The 25,993-nt window shown below is 43.6% G+C and overlaps 1 protein-coding gene across 1 annotated transcript; it reads left to right on the top strand.

Annotated features, from left to right (window-relative positions):
• The first annotated feature begins 12,899 nt into the window (after positions 1 to 12,899).
• On the top strand, positions 12,900 to 25,100 carry LOC118964420 (zinc finger protein 664-like). The gene is made up of 2 exons (XM_036975491.1): positions 12,900 to 13,503; positions 22,454 to 25,100. Exons 1-2 carry the CDS (start codon positions 13,140 to 13,142, stop codon positions 23,329 to 23,331), a joined length of 1,242 nt encoding a protein of 413 aa, XP_036831386.1. The 5' UTR covers positions 12,900 to 13,139; the 3' UTR covers positions 23,332 to 25,100.
• Positions 25,101 to 25,993: the final 893 nt, after the last annotated feature.

Raw genomic sequence — 25,993 nt, forward strand, 5'->3', positions numbered from 1 at the left:
TCTCGAGCTTAATTACGAGTTTGGAGGGTACTATAGTGTTAAATGCTGAGCTGTAGTCGATGAACAGCATTCTAACATAGGTATTCCTCTTGTCCAGATGGGTTAGGGCTGTGTGATTGCGATTGCTTCATCTGTGGACCTATTGGGGCGGTAAGCAAATTGGAGTGGGTCTAGGGTGTCAGGTAGGGTGGAGGAGATATGATCCTTGACTCGTCTCAAAGCACTTCATGATAACGGAAGTGAGTCATTTAGCTCAGTTACCCTAGCTTTCTTGGGAACAAGAACAATGGTGGCCCTCTTGAAGCATGTGGGAACAGCAGACTGGGATAGGGATGGATTGAATATGTCCGTAAACACACCAGCCAGCTAGGGATGCTGTCTGGGCCGGCAGCCTTGCGAGGGTTAACACGTTTAAATGTTTTACTCACGTTGGCTGTGTTAAAGGAAAGTCCGCAGGTTTTGGTAGCGGGCCGTGTTGGTGGCACTGTACTGTCCTCAAAGCGAGCAAAGGAGCTGTTTAGTTTGTCTGGGAGCAGGACATCAGGGTCCGCGACGGGGCTGGTTTTCTTTTTGTAATCCGTGATCCGTGAGACCCTGCCACATACCTCTGGTGTCTGAGCCTTGAATTGCGACTCCACTTTGTCTCTATACTGATGCTTAGCTTGTTGGATTGCCTTGCGGAGGGAATTGCTACACTGTTTGTATTCGGTCATGTTTCCGGTCGTCTTGCCCTGATTAAAAGCAGTGGTTCGCGCTTTCAGTTTTGTGCGAATGCTGCCATCAATCCACGGTTTCTGGTTGGGGAAGGTTTTAATAGTCACCGAGGGTACAACATCACTGATGCACTTGCAATTGTTTATTTTTATTTCACCTTTCTTTAACCAGGTAGGCCAGTTGAGAACAAGTTATCATTTACAACTGTGACCTGGCTAAGATGAAGCAAAGCTGTGTGACACAAACAACAACACAGAGTAACACATGGAATAAAGTCAATAATTCAGTTGAAAAAGTCTATATACAGTGTGTGCAAATGAGGTAGGATAAGGGAGGTAAGGCAATAAATAGGCTATGATGGCGAAGGAATTACATTATAGCAATTAAACACTGGAATGGTAGATGTGCAGAAGATGAATGTGCAAGGAGAGATACTGGGGTGAAACGGAGCAAGATAAATAAATAAATACAGTAGGGTATGAGGTAGTTGGATGGGCAATTTACAGAAAGCCTATGTACAGGTGCAGTGATCTGTGAGAAGCTCTGACAGTTGGTGCTTAAAGCTTATGAGGGAGATATGAGTCTCCAGCTTCAGTGATTTTTGCAGTTCGTTCCAGTCATTGGCAGCAGAGAACTGGAAGGAAAGGCGGCCAAAGGAAGAATTGCCTTTGGGGGTGACCATTGAGATATACCTGCTGGAGCGCGTGCTACGGGTGGGTGCTGCTATGGTGACCATTAAGCTGAGATAAGGCAGGGCTTTACCTAGCAGAGACCAGTCTGGCACACTGCTTAGAGTTTCAACAACATGAATAAATTATTTCTAACCTACAATCATTGATGTTACTACTAATGTGAAAACAAGACTAAATATGACTCTTCTTGCTCATTTTAAGACAATTGTCAAATAATTTTAACATTCATTACAGACGTCAATTGTTGTACAACATCATGGCTACGCTGTTGGCATTGCCTTTTACAGTGGATTTCCTTTGTTGTGGGCCTTTAACCATCTGTCTGACTTTGTTGTTCACAGGAGAGAGAAGTGACTACCGTGAGTCCTCTAAGGAGCCTCAACAACATCATGGTGCTGACAAGGCAGAGAAGAGTCTCTTCACATTAGAACACCTCGAGAAACACCCACGGAGACCCACAGGGAAGAGAACTCACTGCTGCTCTGACTGTGGGAAGAGATTCACCTTCTCAGCAGGCATTAAAATTCATCAGAGAATCCACACAGGAGAGAAATCTTATAGCTGTACTCAATGTGGGAAGAGTTTTACTCGGTCAACCAGCCTGATATCACAGCAGAGAACACACACAGGAGAGAAATCTTTAAGCTTCTCTGACTGTGGAAAAAGTTGAGTTCTCAGGACAATTAAAATCACACCAGAGAACACACACAGGAGAGAAACCATATATAGCTGTGATCAATGTGGGAAGAGTTTTGTTCAATCTGGCAATCTGACAGTACACCAGAGAACACACACAGGAGAGAAATCTTAAAGCTGTGATCAATGTGGGAAGAGTTTTGTTCAATCTGGCAATCTGACAGTACACCAGACAACACACACAGGAGAGAAACCTCATAGCTGTGACCAGAGATAACCTGATAAAAGATCTCTGATCAAATATTAGAAAATACATACATGAAGGAGTTGTTTCATGATATCATTGAATTAATGTCACAATGTAGAATGTTTTAACATTGTTGTAGGAGTATTTTAATGATGTCACAATGTAGAATGTTTTAACATTGTTGTTGGAGTATTTTAATAATTTTAATGATAATATTGCAGGAGTATCCTCTTGAAATCAGATGTGGTGAGGACAACTTGGTTGCTGATTGTCTCAAGGGTGGCCAGTCAAAAATATTTGTGTTTTGCGTTTAGCCATTGCGTTGATATGGATCACAATCTATTTTGACTGCACATTTTTCCGTATTGGAGATGAGTTTTGTTTGGGCTCGTTCCAAGGGGACGAGAGTTCTAGAAGCTAGTGGGTTTTAGGAAGACGAGAGTTCTAGAAACTAGTGGGGAAGGTGTTTTTTTTCTTGTTTTTAATTGTTGACAGCCAGTAGACGCCATGTTTATATTGGTAAAGGTGAAGCATTGTAGTTGATTATAATGTGAAATGGAAGTTGTTTTCTGTTGGTGGTAAGCATTCTCTTAAGGGGGAAGGTGTTACAGTCTTTGGTTCTTCCATTTATGTTTTGAGGTTGGACTTTAGCACGTATATCTCGTTAGCATGTAGGGCGCACTGATTGGTGTGACCTCATTAGTGTTACACCTGTGCTGGCTTGTCCATCTCGTTAGTGGGAAGGTGTTTCACCTGAGCTGGTCCAGGTTCTATTTAAGAGTGTCTGGCCCAGTGCTCAAGTTGTCTTTATAGATGTGGAGAGTCAACACCTTTTGTTGCTCCACCTTTTTGGTTAAAGATGTTTTCATTTCAGGTTGAAGCTTCTTTCTGAAGAGAGCTTATTTTTTTAAATGAATCAATACAAGTAAACAAGATTGGTTCTGGGGATTGGTTTGGCAAATACCTTACGATTTGCTTGGACTGAAAAGGAGATGGAGCCGTGGAGTAGAGAGACATTTGGAAGGACCATTTTGATGGGATACCTCAGGATAGAGGTGAAGGAAGTGCTCTGCCTTCAAGGGAACCCGAATGAGAAGGCTTTCGATGTGACGTTTCACAAAGAAGAAAAACATGACGAAGTAATGAAGATGGCAAAGGAAGCGGAGAAAACGGGACCCCTGTGCCATTATGCGGTGACCAGCCTGGCGAAGAACATCTTCAGGGTGGTCACCGTAACCATGTACAATCCGCATGTGAAAGATGAAGAGGTGAGGGCCTTTCTGGGGAGGTACATGGACAATGTCTCCTCAGCGAGGTACCTCGGGGACTCCCTGGGTTTCTGGAACGGGAGGAGAGGGTTCCAGGCGTTACTCAGGGAGTCCCCGAAGAGTGTGGATGGCTACCTCCATCCTCCGGCGATGTTCTCCCTGGGGGCTGACAGGGGAACACTCTACTATGCACGTCAGCCCCCGTTCTGCAGGCGTTGTATGGCCTACGGCCATATCCTGGCCTCGTGCAGTGCCAAGAGGTGTCGATTTTGTGGGTCGGAAGAGCACGAGGCCAAGGAATGTGACGAGCCCAAGGCTTGCCACGGGTGTGGCTCAAGAGCACACCTGTGGCGTGATTGCCCGGCTCGTCACAGGTCATACGCGTCTGCAGCTGGGGGGGGAGCGGGGGATGGGGGGAGGAAAGAGAGGACGCATGCGGATTGTACGGATGGCACAGGGGAGAGGACGGAGAAGGACGAAGAAGGGAAGAAGGAAGAGGCGAAAAGAAAGAGGAGAGAAGATGGAAAGAAGGAAAAAGAAGGAGAGATTAAAAAGAAGGTGGAAGAACGTGGAGGAGCAGAGAAGAGGGAGAAGGGGACAGTGGTACGAGAAGGAGTGGAAGAGGGAAGGGGGACAGTGACGGAGAAGGAGGGAGGAGTGGATGTGGGAGGGGGGGGAGATGGGGGGAAGGAGTGGGAGGACAGTCTGCCAGGCTTCCTCGAGGTCGAAATGAGGGATTTGGTGGAGGGGTTAGCGGGGATGGGACGTTGTGTCTCCCCGCTACCTCCTTCACCAAAGAAGAAAGGGATAAAGAGGGGGAGCTTGGCAGGAAGTGAGAGGGAGGGGGGTGTGGAGGGGGAGGGGGGGGTTAAGAGAGTGGCGGGGAGGGGAGGGTAATTTGTCCTCCCGGTTTGCCTCAGCCCCTTGCATTTTAGTGGATGACTCCAGTGAGGGGTCGGTGGGTTGTTTGCTAGCGGGATCCTTTTGCTAGAAGGAGATGGGGTCCCCTATATGCAGCCCCGAGGCAAACAGGGAGGGGGGGATGGTGGGTGGGGAGGGAGGACCCAACACACTGCCTGGATCATGGGTTGGGATGGAGGACGGGGGGGCGTCAGGAGAGGAGAGGACGTCCCCGCCGGTGGAGATGGACCAGGGGAGCATCGGGTGAGTCTCCTGGTTTCTCTTTGGGTTTTGGGTTTTTTATTTGTTGTAAATAATTAAATTAATAGTTCTGTTTCTTTTTTTAGTCTAAATGTTAGGGGGTTAAGGGATAATGTTAAAAGGAGGGTGGTTTTTTGTAATTTAGAGGGTGTGGGGTTTGATTTCTGTTTTTTACAGGAGGTTCACCTGAGGGATGGTGGGGATGTGTGTAGATTTAAGAGGGAGTGGGATAAGGGGGAATATTTTTGGGGCATAGGAGGGGTGCACTCAACAGGAGTAGGGATTTTGTGTGGGCATAGAGAGGTTAAAATAGAGAACACTTTTGTAATAATGCAGGGTAGAGTTTTGGGGATAGATGTTAAGTTTAGAGAAGCTAGATATAGGTTAATTGGGGTGTATGGGCCACAGGTGGCGGCAGACAGGAGGGAGATGGTGGACTGTCTGGCGCCCCTGTGTGTTACAAACAGGCACTTGGTGATAGGAGGAGACTTTAATATAGATTTAGGGTTAGGCGGTGATAGCAGTGCAGGTGCCATCTCTGGGCTAATGGCTTGCCATGGTCTGGTTGATGGTGGCCTGCACACTACTCCGGCAATGGTCGGTCCTACATGGCGCAACTCCAGGGGGGTTGCGCGGAGGCTCGACTACATTTTTGTATCCAGGTCTTTGGGTCAGTTGTCTGGGCGGCTGTTGCCTGTTTTCTTCACGGATCACGACGGGGTGTTCCTGCAGGTGGGGTCGCCAGTCTGCCTCTTCGGTAGGGGGTACTGGAAGTTAGATCGGGATATACTGGAGGAGCAGGCTTTCGTTGATGCATTTTTTTGTTTCTTTCGGAGGCTTGACGGCCTCCGGTCCATGTGCGAGGGGGTGTTAGAGTGGAGGGATTTAGTCAAGGGGAGGATAAGGGCTTTTATAATAGGATATTGTAGAAGGAAAAAAAGGGAGGAAAGGAGGGAGGTGGATCGTATCCAAAGGTTAATTGAACTCGAGTACGAGGCAGGCAACCTCGGCGGGTCGATTGACTGGGAGAGATTCGCAGCCCTAAAGGCGCAGCTCAGGGAGCTGCAGGAGCAGAAGGCTCGAGCTTTCCTGGAGCGTGCGCATAGTGGCTTTCTAGAACATAATGAGACTTGTTCCGCTATGTTCTTTAAGTCGGTTAGGGCCAGACAGAGTAGGAAGGTAATGAAGGGAGTTAGGGAAGAAAATGGTAGTATAGTAAGTAAACCAGAGGAAATGGTCAGGGTGACAACTGATCATTTCCAAGGTTTATTTAAGGAAAGGGAAATAGATGTAGAGCAGGGAAACGTGTTTTTAGAACACTTGTCCCGGCGGTTGCCAGAGGACATTAGAGACGTGATGGAGGCCCAGATCTCACTAGAAGAGGTTGAGAGCGCTCTTAGGAGGATGGGAAAAGGGAAGGTGCCTGGGATGGATGGGCTGCCGGCTGAGTTTTACCTCAAGTTTTGGGGTATACTTGGACCAGTGGTTCTCGAAGTCTTGAAGGCCATCCTTGAGACGGGGGTCCCGGGGGGATCAATGGCTGTTGGTGTGCTGTCACTTCTTTATAAGAAGGGGGAAGCAACTGACCTTGGCAACTGGCGGCCATTGACCATGCTGTGCGTAGATTACAAGATTCTTGCAAAGGTTTTAGCAGACCGGTTGCGCACAGCCCTTCCCTACGTCGTCCACGAGGATCAGACGTGCGGGGTAGAGGGCCGCTCTATAAGATGGAACCTACAGTTGATCAGGGATTCCATCGCTTGGGTTGAAGATAGAGGGCTGCCTTTAATGGTAGCAGCGCTAGATCAGGCGAAAGCTTTTGATCGCGTGAATAGATCTTTTCTATTCAGGGTGTTAGGTAGATTAGGATTTGGGGAGAAGTTTATAGGATGGATCCGTACTTTATATGTCGGAGCGGGGTGTCGAGTTAGTGTAAATAGTCACTTAGGTGACGTTTTTGACCTCTCGTCTGGGGTCAGGCAGGGATGCCCACTCTCGGCTCTCCTCTTCGTTCTGTACATGGAGCCTCTGGGGGCTGCCATTAGGGCAGACACAGGGGTGGAAGGCTTGTTGATCCCTGGAAGCGGTGGGCTGCGTGTTAAGATGACGCAGTACGCCGACGACACTTCCTTGCTGTTGTGCAAGGACTCGTGCCTGACAAGGTCCCTTGCCATCTTTGGGGATTTCACCCGAGCGTCGGGAGCAGTTCTGAACCATGCAAAGTCTTCCGTCAAGTTTTTCGGAAGATGGCGCGGTAGAACGGATGTGCCTGGGGGGTTATCTCTCTGTGAAGGGGCCCTGAGGATTCTCGGGGTTCATTTTGAGACCTCCGGCTCAGCGACGCTAAACTGGAACATGCGTATCGCAGTGGTACAGAGGAAGCTAGCAATGTGGAAGGCTAGGTATTTGTCTTTTATGGGCAAAGTCCTGGTCCTAAAGGTGGATGTGTTGCCGTCTCTTTTGTATGTGGCGTACATCTATCCATTGCCGGCTTGTCTGAGGAGGCCTCTAGTGAGGCTTGTGTTTCAGTTTATGTGGAGTGGCAGGTGCGAGTGGGTCGCCAGGGCACGCATGATCTGTCCCATCGGGGAGGGAGGTAGGGGGGTACCACATTTCCCCCTCAAGCTGGACGCCATTTTTGTTTCTTTCTTGTTGACGGAGCTTGCTCGTCCGGTTATACACCCGTCCGGTTACCTCCTGCGGGTGTTCTTCTCGTATAAGGCGAGAAGCGTAATGGTGTGGTCTAACGCGGGTCCTCGGGCGGAACAGCTGCCGTGGCATTTTGGCCATGCGGCCAAGTGGCTGCGTGCGCACCCCGAGGTTGAAGTTGCCCGAGTAGGTTTAGACCACAGGCACCTGTACGAGGAGGTCAGGCAGGCAGGGAGTCCTGCGCCTGTAGCGGGCATCTCGTCAGTGGTCTGGGAGGGAGTGCAGGCGCGGGGCCTGGACAATAGGCTCAAGGACCTGAATTGGTTGGGCCTCCATAAGTGCTTGCCGGTACGTGCCATCTTGTACCGGTATAGTTTGGTGCAATCCCCCACCTGTCCAAGATCCTCTTGTGGCAGGGAGGAGACTGTGCGCCATGCCTTTTGGGACTGTGCCTTTGCCGGACTAGTCTGGGCTAGGGCACGGGTAATGCTAGGTGTGGTTAGGAGTGATTTTGTTGTGACATGGGCTAGGCTAGAGAGAGGCGTAGGGAGAGCAAAGGGAACGGATAGGGACAGGTTTCTGCTCTGGCTTCTCATGAGTCTCTTTAAAAAGGGACTGTGGGAAGCCAGGCAGAATGTAGTCAAGACAGGGAGAGATTGGGGGGTGGAAGGGATAGTGAGAAGGGTGGAAGGTGATTTGAGGGGGAAGATGAAGAGGGAGGAGAGGAAGTGGGGGAAGCATGCGGCACGGGAGAGGTGGAAAGGGGGTTTAGGGCTGGGAGTGTTAGAGTGAGTTTGGTAAGGGGATAGATTAGGGAAGGGGAGATAGGGAAAGGGTTAGGTATTGGTTAGGTATGATGGGGAGGGACGATGCTCCCCTGAGGTTTGTTTTTGTTTGATGTTTTTGTAAATACAATTAATTAAGAATGAATGAGAATCATGATTTTTTAATAGTATGAATGGTATTGATTGTAATAAATTATTTTAACCACCATTTTGGTTTGCTTCCTGTCTGTATGGTGTTGGTTTTTCTTTTGTTTTGCTCTTCTTGGGCAGATTTAGTGGGTCTCATGGTGGGTGCCTTTTAGGTCCCAGTTGTTGTTACTAGTCAATTTTCAGTTGATGACCCCATAGTGTTTTTAAGAGACCCTCCTAAAAAAACAAGTTATATTTTGGGTTGGATATAGCATCATATTGTTAATATTTTCATCAATTGCATTTCCTTAAAATGCTCATTAGTCTTTAATTTGTTATTCTGTTTTTTATCCTCATGTTTGTGTACTAAATATTTCTCTTTATTTTCATAGTTTTTTCCTGTGAAGCCATTGTGTTGCCTCCATGTCTGAAATGTGCTGTATAAATAAAGCTTTATTTGATTTGAACATATTGCAAAACAAATGAACCCTGGATGCAGTCAGGTCACTGAATATGCATCAGCAATGTCAAAAGATGAGTGGGGAAAAGTACATTTTACACAAGTGACCATAAATAAAATGTTGTTTGTCACATATGTTATTGTGGGTGTAGCGAAATGCTTGTGTTCCTAGCTCCAACAGTGCAGTATTATCTAATAATTTCACAACAAATACCTAATACATACAAATCTAAGTAATGGAATAAGAATATATGGACGAGCAATGTCAGAGCGGCATAGACAGATACAGTAGAATAGGATAGAATAGTATATACATATGAGATGAGTAATACATAGACTAAGATACAGTAGAATATGATAGAATACAGTATATACATATGAGATGAGTAATGCCAGATATGTAAACATGATTAAAAGTGACTAGTGTTCCATTCCTTAAAGTTGCCAATGATTTCAAGTGTGTTTATGAAGGCAGCAGCCACTGTGTTAGTGATGGCTATTTAACAGTCTGATGGCCTTGAGATTGAAAAACAGATTCTGTCTCTCGGTCCCAGCTTTGATGCACCTGTCCTGACCTCGACTTCTGGATGATAGCGGGGTGAACATGCAGTGGCTCAGGTAATAACAAAGAACAAATGTGTGTGTGATTGAGGGGAATTTGCACTAATGTAAATAAACATAGATGGAACATATTCCCTTTTGCTTACGTGATGAACTGCTAAGGGGGCATAAATATTTACCATCTAAACCATGTGTGACCTCTCAACTCTCTGGCTGTAGAAGTGTTCTTCCTAACCAGTCCCTCAACAGCTCTCTGACGGAGCTCCACCCTCACTGGGTCTTCAGAAGAGAGGAAGGCTGAGGAGGGATGGATCAGTCAATAAAGTGTAGAGTTGCTGTCTGACAAAATCACAACTTTAATAGTTCATTAAAGTAAATAAGGCTTTATGACTGCTGAATACAAACTATCCATCACTTAGATAATGTATTTTCAGGTAGAGATACATCCTTGGGACATCCCTAGCCCATTGAAGTTGACATTTAAAATGGTTAAGGTAGGGGTTAAGGTTAGGGGTTAGCTACAGTGGGGCAAAAAAGTATTTAGTCAGCCACCAATTGTGCAAGTTCTCGCACACTTCAACTACGACAGACAAAATTAGGGAAAAAAATCCAGAAAATCACATTGTAGGATTTTTTATGAATTTATTTACAAATGGTGGAAAATAAGTATTTGGTCAATAACAAAAGTTTATCTCAATACTTTGTTATATACCCTTTGTTGGCAATGACAGAGGTCAAACGTTTTCTGTAAGTCTTCACAAGGTTTTCACACACTGTTGCTGGTATTTTGGCCCATTCCTCCATGCAGATCTCCTCTAGAGTAGTGATGTTTTGGGGCTGTTGCTGGGCAACACAGACTTTCAACTCCCTCCAAAGATTTTCTATGGGGTTGAGATCTGGAGACTGGCTAAGCCACTCCAGGACTTTGAAATGCTTCTTACGAAGCCACTCCTTCGTTGCCCGGGCGGTGTGTTTGGGATCATTGTCATGCTGAAAGACCCAGTCACATTTCATCTTCAATGCCCTTGCTGATGGAAGGAGGTTTTCACTCAAAATCTCACGATACATGGCCCCATTCATTCTTTCCTTTACACGGATAAGTCGTCCTGGTCCCTTTGCAGAAAAACAGCCCCAAAGAATGATGTTTCCACCCCCATGCTTCACAGTATGTATGGTGTTCTTTGGATGCAACTCAGCATTCTTTGTCCTCCAAACACGACGAGTTGAGTTTTTACCAAAAAATTATATTTTGGTTTGATCTGACCATATGACATTCTCCCAATCTTCTTCTGGATCATCCAAATGCTCTCTAGCAAACTTCAGACGGGCCTGGACATGTACTGGCTTAAGCAGGGGGACACGTCTGGCACTGCAGAATTTGAGTCCCTGGCGGCGTAGTGTGTTACTGATGGTAGGCTTTGTTACTTTGGTCCCAGCTCTCTGCAGGTCATTCACTAGGTCCCCCCGTGTGGTTCTGGGACTTTTGCTCACCGTTCTTGTGATCATTTTGACCACACGGGGTGAGATCTTGCGTGGAGCCCCAGATCGAGGGAGATTATCAGTGGTCTTGTATGTCTTCCATTTCCTAATAATTGCTCCCACAGTTGATTTCTTCAAACCAAGCTGCTTACCTATTGCAGATTCAGTCTTCCCAGCCTGGTGCAGGTCTACAATTTTGTTTCTGGTGTCCTTTGACAGCTCTTTGGTCTTGGCCATAGTGGAGTTTGGAGTGTGACTGTTTGATGTTGTGGACAGGTGTCTTTTATACTGATAACAAGTTCAAACAGGTGCCATTAATACAGGTAACGAGTGGAGGACAGAGGAGCCTCTTAAAGAAGAAGTTACAGGTCTGTGAGAGCCAGAAATGTTGCTTGTTTGTAGGTGACCAAATACTTATTTTCCACCAAAATTTGCAAATAAATTCATTAAAAATCCTACAATGTGATTTTCTGGATTTTTTTTCTAATTTTGTCTGTCATAGTTGAAGTGTACCTATGATGAAAATTACAGGCCTCTCTCAAGTGGGAGAACTTGCACAATTGGTGGCTGACTAAATACTTTTTTGCCCCACTGTATATGCAGTTATCTTAGCCAGCCAGCTAACATTAGCTATATAGCCAACTAGCTATGGTCAGCGAGCTGGAGCCCAACTACCGGAGACCAGTTAGAACCCGATTAACAAAACCAAACTAAAACATGACTGCAGATCAAAAGAGCAGACACAGATTGATGGCCGGGAAAATCCCCCAAATCCAAAATAGATTCCAGATGTCAGTCAGCTAGTGCGCTAGCAGTAAGCCACGGTTGTAAAAGTTACAAAACTCCCATAGTCTACTTCACAGAGAATTTGCTGAAAAGTAGTGATGAGGAAACAAAGATTCCTGAAGCATTGACGCTTTCCCGGCAATTGTGTCAAAAATAGGTTCATTACTCAAGGCTTTGAGAAACATAGAATTTATAACAGCCACATAGATGACATCCCACACCTTAGCAGCATAGCCTTTATGTCATTATTATGGATGACATCCCACACCGTAGCACCATAGCCTTTATGTCATTATTATAGATTACATCACACACCGTAGCACATAGCAGCATAGCTTTCATGTCATTATTATAGATGACATTCCACACCTTAGCACGTAGAAGCATAGCCTTTATGTCCTTATTATAGATGACTTCCCACACCGTAGCACGTAGCACCATGTAGCACCATGGCTTTCATGTCATTATTATAGATGACATTCCACACCTTAGCACGTAGAAGCATAGCCTTTATGTCATTATTATAGATGACGTCCCACACCGTAGCACGTGCGCAGCATCGCCTTTATGTCATCTACTAAACCACTGGCCATGTTCGAGAGCATCAAATCCATGCTGCATTGTGGGTAAATGGTCACTGGCTGACTGATTTATAATTAATAATGAGTAGATATTTATGATGTAAGATGATTTTCAGTCAGTTGGCAGTCGCTTGCAGTGTCGAACAAGTCCAATACCAAACCAATCTGGTGGTTGATCAACGAAATGAAGCTTCAGACGTCATTGATCACGTGCTGCTGATAAAGTGATACAGGCATCAGCACACTGCTTTGAAGTATACTGCTTAGCGACGCATGCCTCGTTGCTCCGGTATCAAAAGTAACATCCCTACCGGCAAGAAGGCACCGGCGCCTACCGTTCTAATGCGTTCCCACTAGATATCACAACCACTCAGTATATGAAAGCATGGGGTGTGGCTAACTTTTGCAAGCTTGAGCTAGCTACCGAGCTAGCATACAAACTCCGTAGCACAGAGTAGATCCTCCAAATTACGTTGAGAACTAGTGCATTAGTAGTTTAGCAGATATCTGGAAATAAGTGAATAAGGTATAGGTAACCATATCGTAACCATATCGTTACTACAACTCAGTTACTAAGTCTTTAACCACACGATATTGTTACTCTGGTGAGAAAAAACTCATGCTTCCTACACTTTAACTTGTCTGAAGATAAAATAAACATGTTACTCAACTGCGTTACCCACTCCAGTCAGTAGATTACCATGTGCGACTTTAAGGCAATGATGTTAGTGTGACGTATATTCTAGTGGACGGAACGCTTCTTTCAACAGCAGCAACACTTAGTCAGCCACCTCGGTAGCTTGCTAGACAAAATAGCCGAACCAATAAAGCTCTTTAGACACTTTCGTGTATATTAGCAACTGTGTTTTAAACCCAATTCTGTCGTCTAGTTAGTTATCCGATTTCATTTAATATTTACGGTGTTGCTGCTGTTAGTCAACTAGCGGGCTGGTTAAGTTAGCATTAGCCTAGCTAGCTAACATTCCTTACCATGAGCTCACTAAGGTTCTCTCCTCCTGCTACAGAAGATGAGGTCTGCTGGAATGAGAAAGGTCTTTGGTTGAACGTTGTTGTGAAAGAAGAAGAGGATGTCGCAGTAAAACAAGTAGAGGGTGAGGCTGTTACAGTGAAAGAAGAAGAGAAAGAAGTTTCAGTGAAAGAAGAGGAGGACGCGTTCAGAGTGAAAGAGGAGGAGGACGAGAAAGAGGAGGATGGGGAGATGACTGTCACATGCAAAAAGGAGGAAACTAGATTTCTGGTCCCTGTTTCTCAAACGCATCTTAAGGCATCCAATGGTTCTAATGATGAACTTAGCCGTAAGATGGTTTTGAGAAACCGGGCCCTGATTAACACTAGTAAGTACTGTCTTAATTAAATACAGAGGCACAAACTCTGCAGTTGTTTAACTGATGTGTGGTTGGTTGATTGATGTGTGGGTTTTTAAAGGGGAACCTAGTTTTTAAACATCAACAAAATGGCTTCCCAGTCTTGGTTTGGTAAACAGCTGAAGGATGGGGGCTGGAGAAATGTAATGTAACAGTTATAAGGTGTTGGCTTGACAGTCGCTGGACCCAGGTTTGAGTTCAGCTCAGGGCTACCCCCTGAATTCACTACACTGTGAATACAAGGACTGGCCATCCATGATGTCATAATGATAATTTAACCAGGTTTCTAGGTCATATAGTATATTCTAGAATTCAGCCATGATGTCACAATGATAGTTTAACCAGTTTCTAAGGATATATAGTATATTGTAGAATTCAGCCATGATGTCACAATGATAGTTTAACCAGGTTTCTAGGATATATAGTATATTGTAGAATTCATCCATGATGTCATAATGATAGTTTAACCAGGTTTCTAGGATATATATATAATATATATTTTTTCATGCCCTTACATTAAAGGCAAGACATACCTAGATTCAATTACATTCATGAATTGGTTTGAAACCTTTGTTTTAAACCCTTCTCAAAGTTGGTGCCTTGACGGATTTGTAAAAAATGGTTTGTCATAAAACAATATTTTTTATTTATTTAAATGTAACCTTTATTTAACTGGGCGAGTCAGTTAAGAACAAATTCTTATTTACAATGACTGCCTACCCTGGACAACGCTGGGCCAATTGTTTCGCCGCCCTATGGAACTCTCAATCACGGCCGGTTGTGATACAGCCTGGATTTGAACCAGGGTGTCTGTAATGACGCCTCAAGCCCTGAGATGCAGTGTCTGCTGTGCCACTTGGGAGCCCCAAAATCATGTTCTAGTGCTGTCCCCAAAAAACATCTTGGTCAACCAAGAGTCATCTGTTCTTTCTACCAATCGCCCCATGTGTTTTTATAAAATCAACTATATGTACTCAACTTGCTATGAAAAGCCAACTGGCATTTACTCCTGAGGTGCTGACCTGTTCCTACCTCGACATCCACTGTGATTATTATTATTTGACCCTGCTGGTCACCTATGAACATTTGAGCACCATGTTCTATTATAATCTCCACCCGGCACAGCCAGATGAGGACTGGCCACCCCTCACAAGCTGGTTTCTTCCTAGGTCTGGCCTTTCTAGGGAGTTTTTCCTAGCCACCATGCTTCTACTCCTGCATTGCTTGCTGTTGGGGTTTTAGGCTGGGTTTCTGTACAGCACTTTGAGATATCAGCTGATGTAAGAAGGGCTTTATAAATACATTTTATTTGATACATTAAGCATGCTGTTTGATTAAATAATTAAGACACACAAATGACTCGAAGTCATAATTAGGGGGTTCCAGTCATCAATATAACCTAACTAGAAGGAAACCCCACCCCCCTCTTCCCGCTGCCTGACTTCCTAAATTCTGCCGTTTTGCTCCTGAAGTTTTCAGTAATAGACTACAGCAGCAGTCGGCAACCTTTTCCAGTTGGAGTGCCAATTTATCTGACAATTTCTACCAATCTGTGTGCCAGTTGTGATTTTCATATGCAAATTTTTTGGAACAGTTTAATTTAATTTATAATAGTATCTCAAAATTATTCTCTGTGATTAATCTACATTCTAAATCTACATAAAAAATGATACAAACCTAAAAGTAACTTTTATTGCCATTGCCAACTATGTAAAAAAATAGCCTACATAAAGCCAACAAATAAACATTGCAGCCTGCAGGTAGAAAATATCCTGATAAAAATAAATTGGCTGCGAATGACCTGTCTACAACGAACTGGAAACATTGTATCAACTATCAACTGGGTCAGCCCGAAAGGAGATAGCGAGCTTGCAACATTGTATAAAATATTCTGTGCCCTCAGTTTCCCGCGACAGTGAGTTCGAGACAGACACAGCTGTCGGCTATTTGTGCAAAGAATAAGAAGTAATCAGGTATTTTATGACATTTCCACTTGATCAGAGCAATACATTTTCCCCTTTCAATGCTGAGTGGTTATCAAAAGGGTGAGAGCTGGAAATATTTTACTAAAATACTTTGAGGAACTATTGTCCGGTAGACTAATCCTACTTCTATATGGGTAATCAGGTGTGTCCTTACTCAACATTGACAGGAGGGTTTCAATCAAAAAACAATGAATAAACTGACAAATCTTGCGGGGTCAAATCAAATGTTATTGGTCACAGATGTTAATGCAAGTGTAGAGAAATGCTTGTGCTTCTAGTTCCGACAATGCAGTAATATCTAACAAGTAATCTAACAAATTCACATCAACTACCTTATACACACAAATGTAAGGAATATGTACATACAGTGCCTTGCGAAAGTATTCGGCCCCCTTGAACTTTGCAACCTTTTGCCACATTTCAGGCTTCAAACATAAAGATATAAAACTGTATATTTTTTGTGAAGAATCAACAACAAGTGGGACACAATCATGAAGTGGAACGACATTTATTGGATATTTCAAACTTTTTTAACAAATCAAAAACTGAAAAATTGGGCGTGCAAAATTATTCAGCCCCTTTACTTTCAGTGCAGCAAACTCTCTCCAGAAGTTCAGTGAGGATCTCTGAATGATCCAATGTTGACCTAAATGACTAATGATGATAAATACAATCCACCTGTGTGTAATCAAGTCTCCGTATAAATGCACCTGCACTGTGATAGTCTCAGAGGTCCGTTAAAAGCGCAGAGAGCATCATGAAGAACAAGGAGCACACCAGGCAGGTCCGAGATACTGTTGTGAAGAAGTTTAAAGCCGGATTTGGATTCAAAAAGATTTCCCAAGCTTTAAACATCCCAAGAAGCACTGTGCAAGCGATAATATTGAAATGGAAGGAGTATCAGACCACTGCAAATCTACCAAGACCTGGCCGTCCCTCTAAACTTTCAGCTCATACAAGGAGAAGACTGATCAGAGATGCAGCCAAGAGGAAGAAAACCTGATGGAGTCTGCAAAAGACCTGAGACTGGGACGGAGATTTGTCTTCCAACAAGACAATGATCCAAAACATAAAGCAAAATCTACAATGGAATGGTTCAAAAATAAACATATCCAGGTGTTAGAATGGCCAAGTCAAAGTCCAGACCTGAATCCAATCGAGAATCTGTGGAAAGAACTGAAAACTGCTGTTCACAAATGCTCTCCATCCAACCTCACTGAGCTCGAGCTGTTTTGCAAGGAGGAATGGGAAAAAATGTCAGTCTCTCGATGTGCAAAACTGATAGAGACATACCCCAAGCGACTTACAGCTGTAATCGCAGCAAAAGGTGGCGCTACAAAGTATTAACTTAAGGGGGCTGAATAATTTTGCACGCCCAATTTTTCAGTTTTTGATTTGTTAAAAAAGTTTGAAATATCCAATAAATGTCGTTCCACTTCATGATTGTGTTCCACTTGTTGTTGATTCTTCACAAAAAAATACAGTTTTATATCTTTATGTTTGAAGCCTGAAATGTGGCAAAAGGTCGCAAAGTTCAAGGGGGCCGAATACTTTCGCAAGGCACTGTATAAATATATGGATGAGCAATGGCCGTGCGTCATAGGCAAGATGCAGAAATGGTATAGAATACAGTATATTCATATGAGGTGAGTAATGTAGGATACAGTATATCACAAAAGTGAGTACACCCCTCACATTTTTGTAAATATTTGAGTATATCTTTTCATGTGACAACACTGAAGAAATGTCACATTGCTAGAATGTAAAGTAGTGAGTGTACAGCTTGTATAACAGTGTACATTTGCTGTCCCCTCAAAATAACTCAACACACAGCCATTAATGTCTAAACCGCTGCCAACAAAAGTGAGTACACCCCTAAGTGAAAATGTCCAAATTGGGCCCAAGTGTCAATATTTTGTGTGGCCACCATCATTTTCCAGCACTGCCTTAACCCTCTTGGGCATGGAGTTCACCAGAGCTTCCCAGGTTGCCACTGGAGTCCTCTTCCACTCCTCCATGACGACATCACGGAGCTGGTGGATGTTAGAGACCTTCCGTTTGAGGATGCCCCACATATGCTCAATAGGGTTTAGATCTGGAGACATGCTTGGCCAGTCCATCACCTTTACCCTCAGCTTCTTTAGCAAGGCAGTGGTCATCTTGGAGGTGTGTTTGGGGTCGTTATCATGTTGGAATACTGCCCTGCGGCCCAGTCTCTGAAGGGAGGGGATCATGCTCTGCTTCAGTATGTCACAGTACATGTTGGCATTCATGGTTCCCTCAATGAACTGTAGCTCCCCAGTGCCGACAGCACTCATGCAGCCCCAGACCATGATACTCCCACCACCATGCTTGACTGTAGGCAAGACACACTTGTCTTTGTACTCCTCACCTGGTTGCCGCCACACACGCTTGACACCATCTGAACCAAGTAAGTTTATCTTGGTCTCATCAGACCACAGGACATGGTTTCAGTAATCCATGTCGTTAGTCTGCTTGTCTTCAGCAAACTGTTTGCGGGCTTTCTTGTGCATCATCTTGAGAAGAGGCTTCCTTCTGGGACGACAGCCATGCAGACCAATTTGATGCAGTGTACGGCATATGGTCTGAGCACTGACAGGCTGACCCCCCACCCCTTCAACCGCTGCAGCAATGCTGGCAGCACTCCTACGTCTATTTCCCAAAGACAACCTCTGGATATGACGCTGAGCATGACTTCTTTGGTCGACCATGGCGAGGCCTGTTCTGGGTGGAACCTGTCCAGTTAAACCGCTGTATGGTCTTGGCCATCATGCTGCAGCTCAGTTTCAGGGTCTTGGCAATCTTCTTATAGCCCAGGCCATCTTTATGTAGAGCAACAATTCTTTTTTTCAGATCCTCAGAGTTCTTTGCCATGAGATGCCATGTTGAACTTCCAGTGAACAGTCAGTATGAGGGAGTGTGAGAGCGATGACACCAAATTTAACACATCTGCTCCCCATTCACACCTGAGACCTTATAACACTAACGAGTCACATGACACTGGGGAGGAAAAATGTCTAATTGGGCCCAATTTGGACATTTTCACTTAGGGGTGTACTCTCTATGTTAGTGATGGCTGTTGAACAGTCTGATGGCCTTGAGATGGAAGCTGTTTTTCAGTCTCTCGGTTCCAGCTTAGATGCAACTGTACTGACCTCGCCTTCTGGATGATAGCGGTGTGAACAGGCAGTGGCTCCGGTGGTTGTTGTCCTTTGATCTTTTTGGCCTTCCTGTTACATTGGGTGGTGTAGGTGTCCTGGAGGGCAGGTAGTTTGCCCCGGTGATGAGTTGTGCAGACCGGACCACCCTCTGGAGAGCCTTGCGGTTGAGGGAGGTGCAGTTGCCATACCAGGCGGTGATAGAGCCCGACAGGATTCTCTCGATTGTGCATCTGTAAAAGTTTGTGAGTGTTTTAGGTGAGAAGCCACATTTCTTTAGCCTCCTGAGGTTGAAGAGGCACTGTTGCGCCTTCTTCACCACACTGTCTGTGTGGGTGGACCATTTCAGTTTGTCTGTGATGTGTATGCCGAGAAACTTAAAACTTTCCACCTTCTCCACTACTGTCCCGTCGATGTGGATAGGGGGGTGCTCCCTCTGCAGTTTCCTGAAGTCCACGATCATCTCCTTTGTTTTGTTGACGTTGAGTGAGAGTTTATTTTCTTGACACCAGACTCCGAGGGCCCTCGCCTCTTCCCTGTAGGCTGTCTCGTCATTGTTGGTAATCAAGCCGACCACTGTAGCATTGTATGCAAAGTTGATGATTGAGTTGGAGACGTGCATGGCCACGCAGACATTGGAGTGGGTCTAGGGTATCGGGTAGGTTGGAGGTTATATGCTCCTTGACTAGTCTCTCAAAGCACTTCATGATGACGGAAGTGAGTGCAATGGGGCGATAGTCATTTAGTTCTTAGCTTTCTTGGGAACAGGAATAATGGTTGCTATCTTGAAGCATGTGGGGACAGCAGACTGGGATAGGGATTGATTGAATATGTCTGTAAACACACCAGCCAGCTGGTCTGTGAATGCTCTGAGGACGCGGCGAGGGATGCCGTCAGCCCTGCGAGGGTTGACACGTTTAAATGTTTTAAGTCAGCCACGGAGAAGGAGAGCCCACAGTCTAAGGTAGCGGGCCGTGTCGGTAGCACTGTTTTGTCGTCAAAGCAAGCAAAGAAGTTGTTTAATTTGTGTGGTAGCAAGACGTCTGTGACGGGGCTGGTTTTATTTTTGTAATCAATGATTGACTGTAGACCCTGCCACATACGTCTCGTGTTTGAGCCGTTGAATTGAGACTCTACTTTGTCCCTATACTTTGCTTGTTTGACGCTTTGCTTGTTTGATTGCCTTGTGGAGGGAATAGCTGCAGTGTTTGTATTCGGTCATATTTCCAGTCGCCTTGCCATGGTTAAAAGTGATGGTTTGCACTCTCAGTTTTGCACGTATGCCGCCATCAATCCACGGTTTCTGATTAGGAAACGTTTTAATAGTCACAGTGGGTACGACATCTCTGATGCACTTGCTAATAAACTCGCTCATCGAGTTTAGCGTATACAGCAACATCAATGTTGTTGTCTGATACTATCCGGAACATATCCCAGTCCACGTGATCAAAGCAATCTTGAAGCGTGGAATCCGATTGGTCAGACCAGCGTTGAATAGACCTGAGTATGGGCGTTTCCTGTTTTAGTTTCTGTCTATAGTCTGAGAGCAACTAAATGGAGTCATGGTCAGATTTTCCGACGGCAGGTCGGGGGAGGACTTTCTATGCATCGCGGAAGTTAGAGTAGTAGTGATCCAGAATGATTGCAGCTCGAGTCGCGCAGTTGATATGACGATAGGATTTAGGAACGCTTGTTCTCAGGTTAACTTTGTTCAAATCCCCAGCTACAATAAATGCAGCCTCGAGATGTATGGTTTCCAGTTTACATAGAGTCCAGTGAAGTTCTTTCAGGGCTGAAAAACGTATCTGCTTGGGAGGGATATACACGGCTGTGACTGTAATCAAATAGAATTCTCTTGGAAGATAATGCGGTCGGCATTTGATTGTAAGGAATTCAAGGTCCGGTGAACAAAAGAACTTGAGATCCTGTATGTTGTTATGATTACACCACAAGTCGTTAATCATAAGGCTCCCTTCTTGCCAGAGAAATTTGTGTTTCTGTTGGCGCAATGCATGAAGAAACCGGGTGGCTGTACCAACTCTGACAACGTATCCCGAGTGAGCCATGTTTCCGTGAAACAGAGAATGTTACAATCTCTGATGTCTCTCTGGAAGGCAACTCGTGCCCTACTTTCGTCCACCTTGTTGTCTAGAGATAAGACATTGGTGAATAATATGCTCTGAAGTGGTGGATGGTGTGCTCACCTTCTGAGTCTGACCAGTGGGCCGCTCCGCCCGCCTCTCCTTCGATAATAATACATAAAACAACAAATAACTGCATAGTTTAAGGACCTGAAGAGAGGCGACCATCTCTGTCAGCCCCATCTTGCATGGTCTGGGTGGTCTGCCAGGGGCCGTTTCATTTAGTGTCCGTTTGATTCTATTTCCCCATAGTATGTTATACCAATGTTGAGCGACTGAAAGGGAGTGTAACTTTATGACTATAATTGCTGTTCCCTGAAGGAGGGAAACAAGGTACAACATCTGTTTGGCCCCACTTCTTCCTGGGTCAGGGAAGAGCGGTATTAAATTTAAGGAATAAGTCCATACCACACGCTCATCCACCTGTTGAAGGTGGGGCTTCCAGCGAGGTGCGGATTTAATTGTATGTTGTACCTAGTTGCCCTCCTTCAGGGAACATTAGGGAACATTAGTTATAACATGTTGATTTAATAGTATGTTGTACCTAGTTTCCCTCCTTCAGGGAACAGTAGTTATAGTCATAACGTTACGCTTGTCATATGATGAACTTCAACTTAAATACGGGATCTTGCTGTCAGACAGTTTTTTTGTATTCTGAAATGCACTCGAACTATAACATTTAGTGGCTTCTTTTGTTACGCAGTTTTTGTGGGCACAGAAATCCTAAATAATTTCAGTTTGCTAAATCCAATGGTTTTAACTTAGTCATAAGTTGATTGACAACACCCAAATGGATACTGTCACTAATGTGGTTCTTCAATAATTACACATCATTCTTAATACTGTAACTGTTTAGTTAGTCACGTGTTCAACTATCATCAGCTGATCCAGGAAATTGTTTTCTGAATGCCAGTCAAATGGCAAACAACACGACATTTGGTCTATAGTAGGTCTATGTTATTGTTAGGTGAAGTTATGGGCCAATTTTGGCAAACACTTAGTTTACAAACCCTCATTATCAGGCTGATGGCAAAGCTAGCCAAAGAGCATTTTACTGGTTGAAAAGTTATTTTAAGTATAAAGCAGTTGATTTGCGAGTATGACACAAACATTATATTAAGCAGAACATTCAAATGAGCCTTACAATTATAATCCAGTAAGTTACTCCCCTGAGTTTTCCCCTATTCATATTCAGAATACATTGTGAAAGACAAAAAATTTTGCTCACCATTTTTTGCTCCAGGCAGATATACTACATCCATAACTATCGGTTTCCTCATTAGCAGGAAGGAGTTTCTACAACCAAATTGCATGTGCATCGCCCTCGTGCCGCAATTTTATTTGACACAGAAAGGGGCCTATATTGGAGACCAAAATTCGTCTGGCACACTGCTTAGAGTTTCAACAACATGAATAATTTATTTCTAGCCTACAATCATCGATGTTACTACTAAAATATGACTTTTCCTGCTCACTTTATGACAAATAATTTTTACATTCATTATAGACGTCAATTGTTGTACAACATCATGGCTACGCTGTTGGCATCACCTTTTACAGTGGATTTCCGCTGTTGTGGGCCTTTAACCATCTGTCTGACTTGTTGTTCACACAGGAGAGAGACGTGACTATCGTGGATCCTCTGGGGAGCCTCAACAACCTCATGATGCTGAAGAGGCAGAGAAGAGTCTCTCCAAATCAGAACACCTCAAGAAACACCTGCAGAGATCCACAGGGAAGAGAACTCACTGCTGCTCTGACTGTGGGAAGAGATTCACCTCCTCATCAGGCATTAAAATTCATCAGAGGATCCACACAGGAGAGAAATCTTTTAGCTGTACTCAATGTGGGATGAGTTTTACTACATCTAGCTATCTAATTGTACACCAGAGAACACACACAGGAGAGAAACCGTATAGCTGTGATCAATGTAGGAAGAGTTTTACTACATCTAGCTATCTAATTGTACACCAGAGAACACACACAGGAGAGAAACCTTATAGCTGTGGTCAATGTGGGAAGAGTTTTGGTCAATCTAGCTATCTGACAGTGCACCAGAGAATACACACAGGAGAAAAACCCTATAGCTGTGGTCACTGTGGGAAGAGTTTTACTGATTCTAGCAATCTGACTCTACACCAGAGAACTCACACAGGAGAGAAACCTTATAGCTGTGGTCATTGTGGGAAGAGTTTTGGTCAGTCTAGCGATCTGACAGTGCACAAGAGAACACACACAGGAGAGAAACCTTATAGCTGTGATCAATGTGGGAAGAGTTTTACTGCATCTAGCAATCTGACTCTACACCAGAGAACGCACACAGGAGAGAAACCGTATAGCTGTGGTCATTGTGGGAAGAGTTTTGGTCAATCTAGTGATCTGACAGTGCACCAGAGAACACACACAGGAGAGAAACCTTATAGCTGTGATCAATGTGGGAAGAGTTTTGGTCGATCTGGGCAGCTGACTGTACACAAGAGAACACACACATGAGGGAAACCTCTTAGCTGTGATCAAAGATAATCTGATTAAAGATCTCTGATCGTATATCAGAAAGTACATGCATGAAGGAGTTGTTTCATGATATCAGTGAATTAATGTCACAATGTAGAATGTTTTAACATTGTAGAAGGAGTATTTTAATGATGTCACAATGTATAACCCTAAACGTTTGCCCCCTGTTCTATTGATTTCAACATGATATGGATATTAGCCTCAGGGGAATAATCCAGGCTCTGAATTGAAATACTACTATTTATGTGACTTAAAAAGTGGCTAACAAAAAAAGGGTTGCGTTACACTTACCACGTTGGCCACCCACTTGAATCAAAATGTAGCTAGCTGTTTTCTACAAATTGTCATCTAACCAGTGATGTACACATTATTCCCAGATTCCATGTAGTTTTTGAGCTGTTAGTTTTAACAGGACGTGTAACCTCATCTCCCTCCTCTCGCACAAATGATTTTAACATGATATCGATGAGTGATGACAAATAAGTGTTGCGTTCCTTTTTTTAGTGACCCCTACATTTAAATGCATCACTCTAAAATGTAGCTGACTGTCTTTCATGTTTGTTTTTTTGTTTGTTGCGTTAGTTTCCTGATTTCCCAATTAATCGATATCAGTGATTTATTGCTACTTGTCAAAACAACAGTGTTTTTGGTGCTTGTGCAGTTTATAAGGAGCTTGCTTAAAAAATACAAGTAATATGATTATTGTGGCAGATGTGTATATAGCACATTTTACGTTTAGGTTTTGAATATATCCCAAACTGTTTATGCATTTTGTTTATTGATTTGGACACGTTAAAACGGTGTTTTGACATTGGGGCTATCCCACCTAGCAAAATGTAATTGAAAATAAGACTGCCCGATGTCCAATATTCGGTTTGGTTGTAGTTGAAAGTAAAAGATGAAAATTAGATTTTTGTCAGTGACTTGAAATTAATTTCAACGCACTTGCAGCTTATGCACATGGACACAGTGTAAAAAATGGGTCTGTAATCAATTTTATTAACAACCCTACATCACTCCAGTATTTCTTGACAACTTTCAAATGCTAATTGTCATTATTCCACTACTGAAGAAGCATGACATTTTTATTATTCCATGCCTCACCATTAAGTGAATTATAGCCAATACATATTAAGAAAGGGGTGTACATTTGGTTTTGATATTTCATATTTACAATTCATGTAACATTTAATCCTAATTATTTATGCAACCAACTGACTGAGCGCTCTTGAAGCTAGTGAGGTTTTCAAAAAACATTTTTTGTGTTGTGTTTTTAATTGTTGACAGCCATATTGTAGAATGTGAATCATTGTAGTTGATTATAATGTGAAATGGAAGTTGTTTTCTGTTGGTGGTGAGCAAACTTGTCCAACAAAAATATAGGATATATTTGTTGTCTTAAGGGGGAGGTGTTGCAGGATTTGTTTTTTGCATTTATGTTTTGAGGTTGAACGTTAGCACGTATAGCTCGTTAGCACGTAGTAGGGAGCACTGATTGGTGTCACCTCGTTAGTCAGTATGTGTTACACCTGTTCTGATTATAATATTTTAATCAAATGGCATTTTCCTTAGGATGCTCATTAGTCTTTAAGTTGTTAATCTTCTTTTTTTTATCCTCTTATGTTTGTTGTGTACTAAATAGTTTTTTATTTTCAGAGTTTTTTTCCCCTGTGAAGCCATTGTGTTGCATCCATGTCTGAAATGTGCTGTATAAATAAAGCTTGTTTTGATTTGAACATATTGCAAAACAATTGGACCCAATGACTGACCAATCAACAGACTTGCAAAACCAATTAACAAATATGTGCAAAAGCAACACATATCCTGGTCCATCTTAGTATGAAAAACAGTATAAATTCAGTATATATTCCACTATATCAATATAGTGCATGGTATGTATGTTTCGTATCACTTTTCAACCAACCCAGTGCATTTGTTGAAAATGAAAATCTTTGAAATCAACAATACGTCGTAGGTTTCAACTACTGAGAACTGAAATAAACAAATGGATCAAACAGATCAATCCCACTTTTCCAGCCTGCTGAAGGTGTGGTGGTGTGGTAAACACCACCCCCGGCTCTACCAGGGGCTTGAGGTGGTCTCCCACAGCTCTGATTATGTCATGTTCTGTGGCCTTGCCGTTCCATTTCTTAACTGCCCCTGCAACACATTTACTTATATTATATAAAACATTCAATGTAATGGATATGGAGCATCTATGGCCTCAGTTACACCTGGCACCTAAATGGGACTTCTGTCATCTGATCACTCCAAGCTGCATTAGGTTCAGATCTACCAGAATGGGCCTTTGACATAGTCAGGACGCAGTCAGGCCACCGAATATGCATAAGCAATGTAAAGACATGAGTGGGGAAAAGTACATTTGACACAAGTGACCTTCATAATAAATCAAATCAAATGTTATTTGTCACATACATGTTATTGCGGGTGTAGCGAAATGCAGTAATATCTAACAATTTCACAACAAATACCTAATACACACAAATCTAAGTAATGGAATAAGAATATATGGACGAGCAATGTCAGAGCAGCAAAGACTGATACAGTAGATAGTATAGAATGCAGTATATACAGTTGAAGTTGGAAGTTTACATACACTTAGGATGGAGTCATTAAAGCT

The sequence above is a fragment of the Oncorhynchus mykiss genome, chromosome 4 (genome assembly GCF_013265735.2).
Source record: "Oncorhynchus mykiss isolate Arlee chromosome 4, USDA_OmykA_1.1, whole genome shotgun sequence".
NCBI classification, from domain to species: domain Eukaryota; kingdom Metazoa; phylum Chordata; class Actinopteri; order Salmoniformes; family Salmonidae; genus Oncorhynchus; species Oncorhynchus mykiss.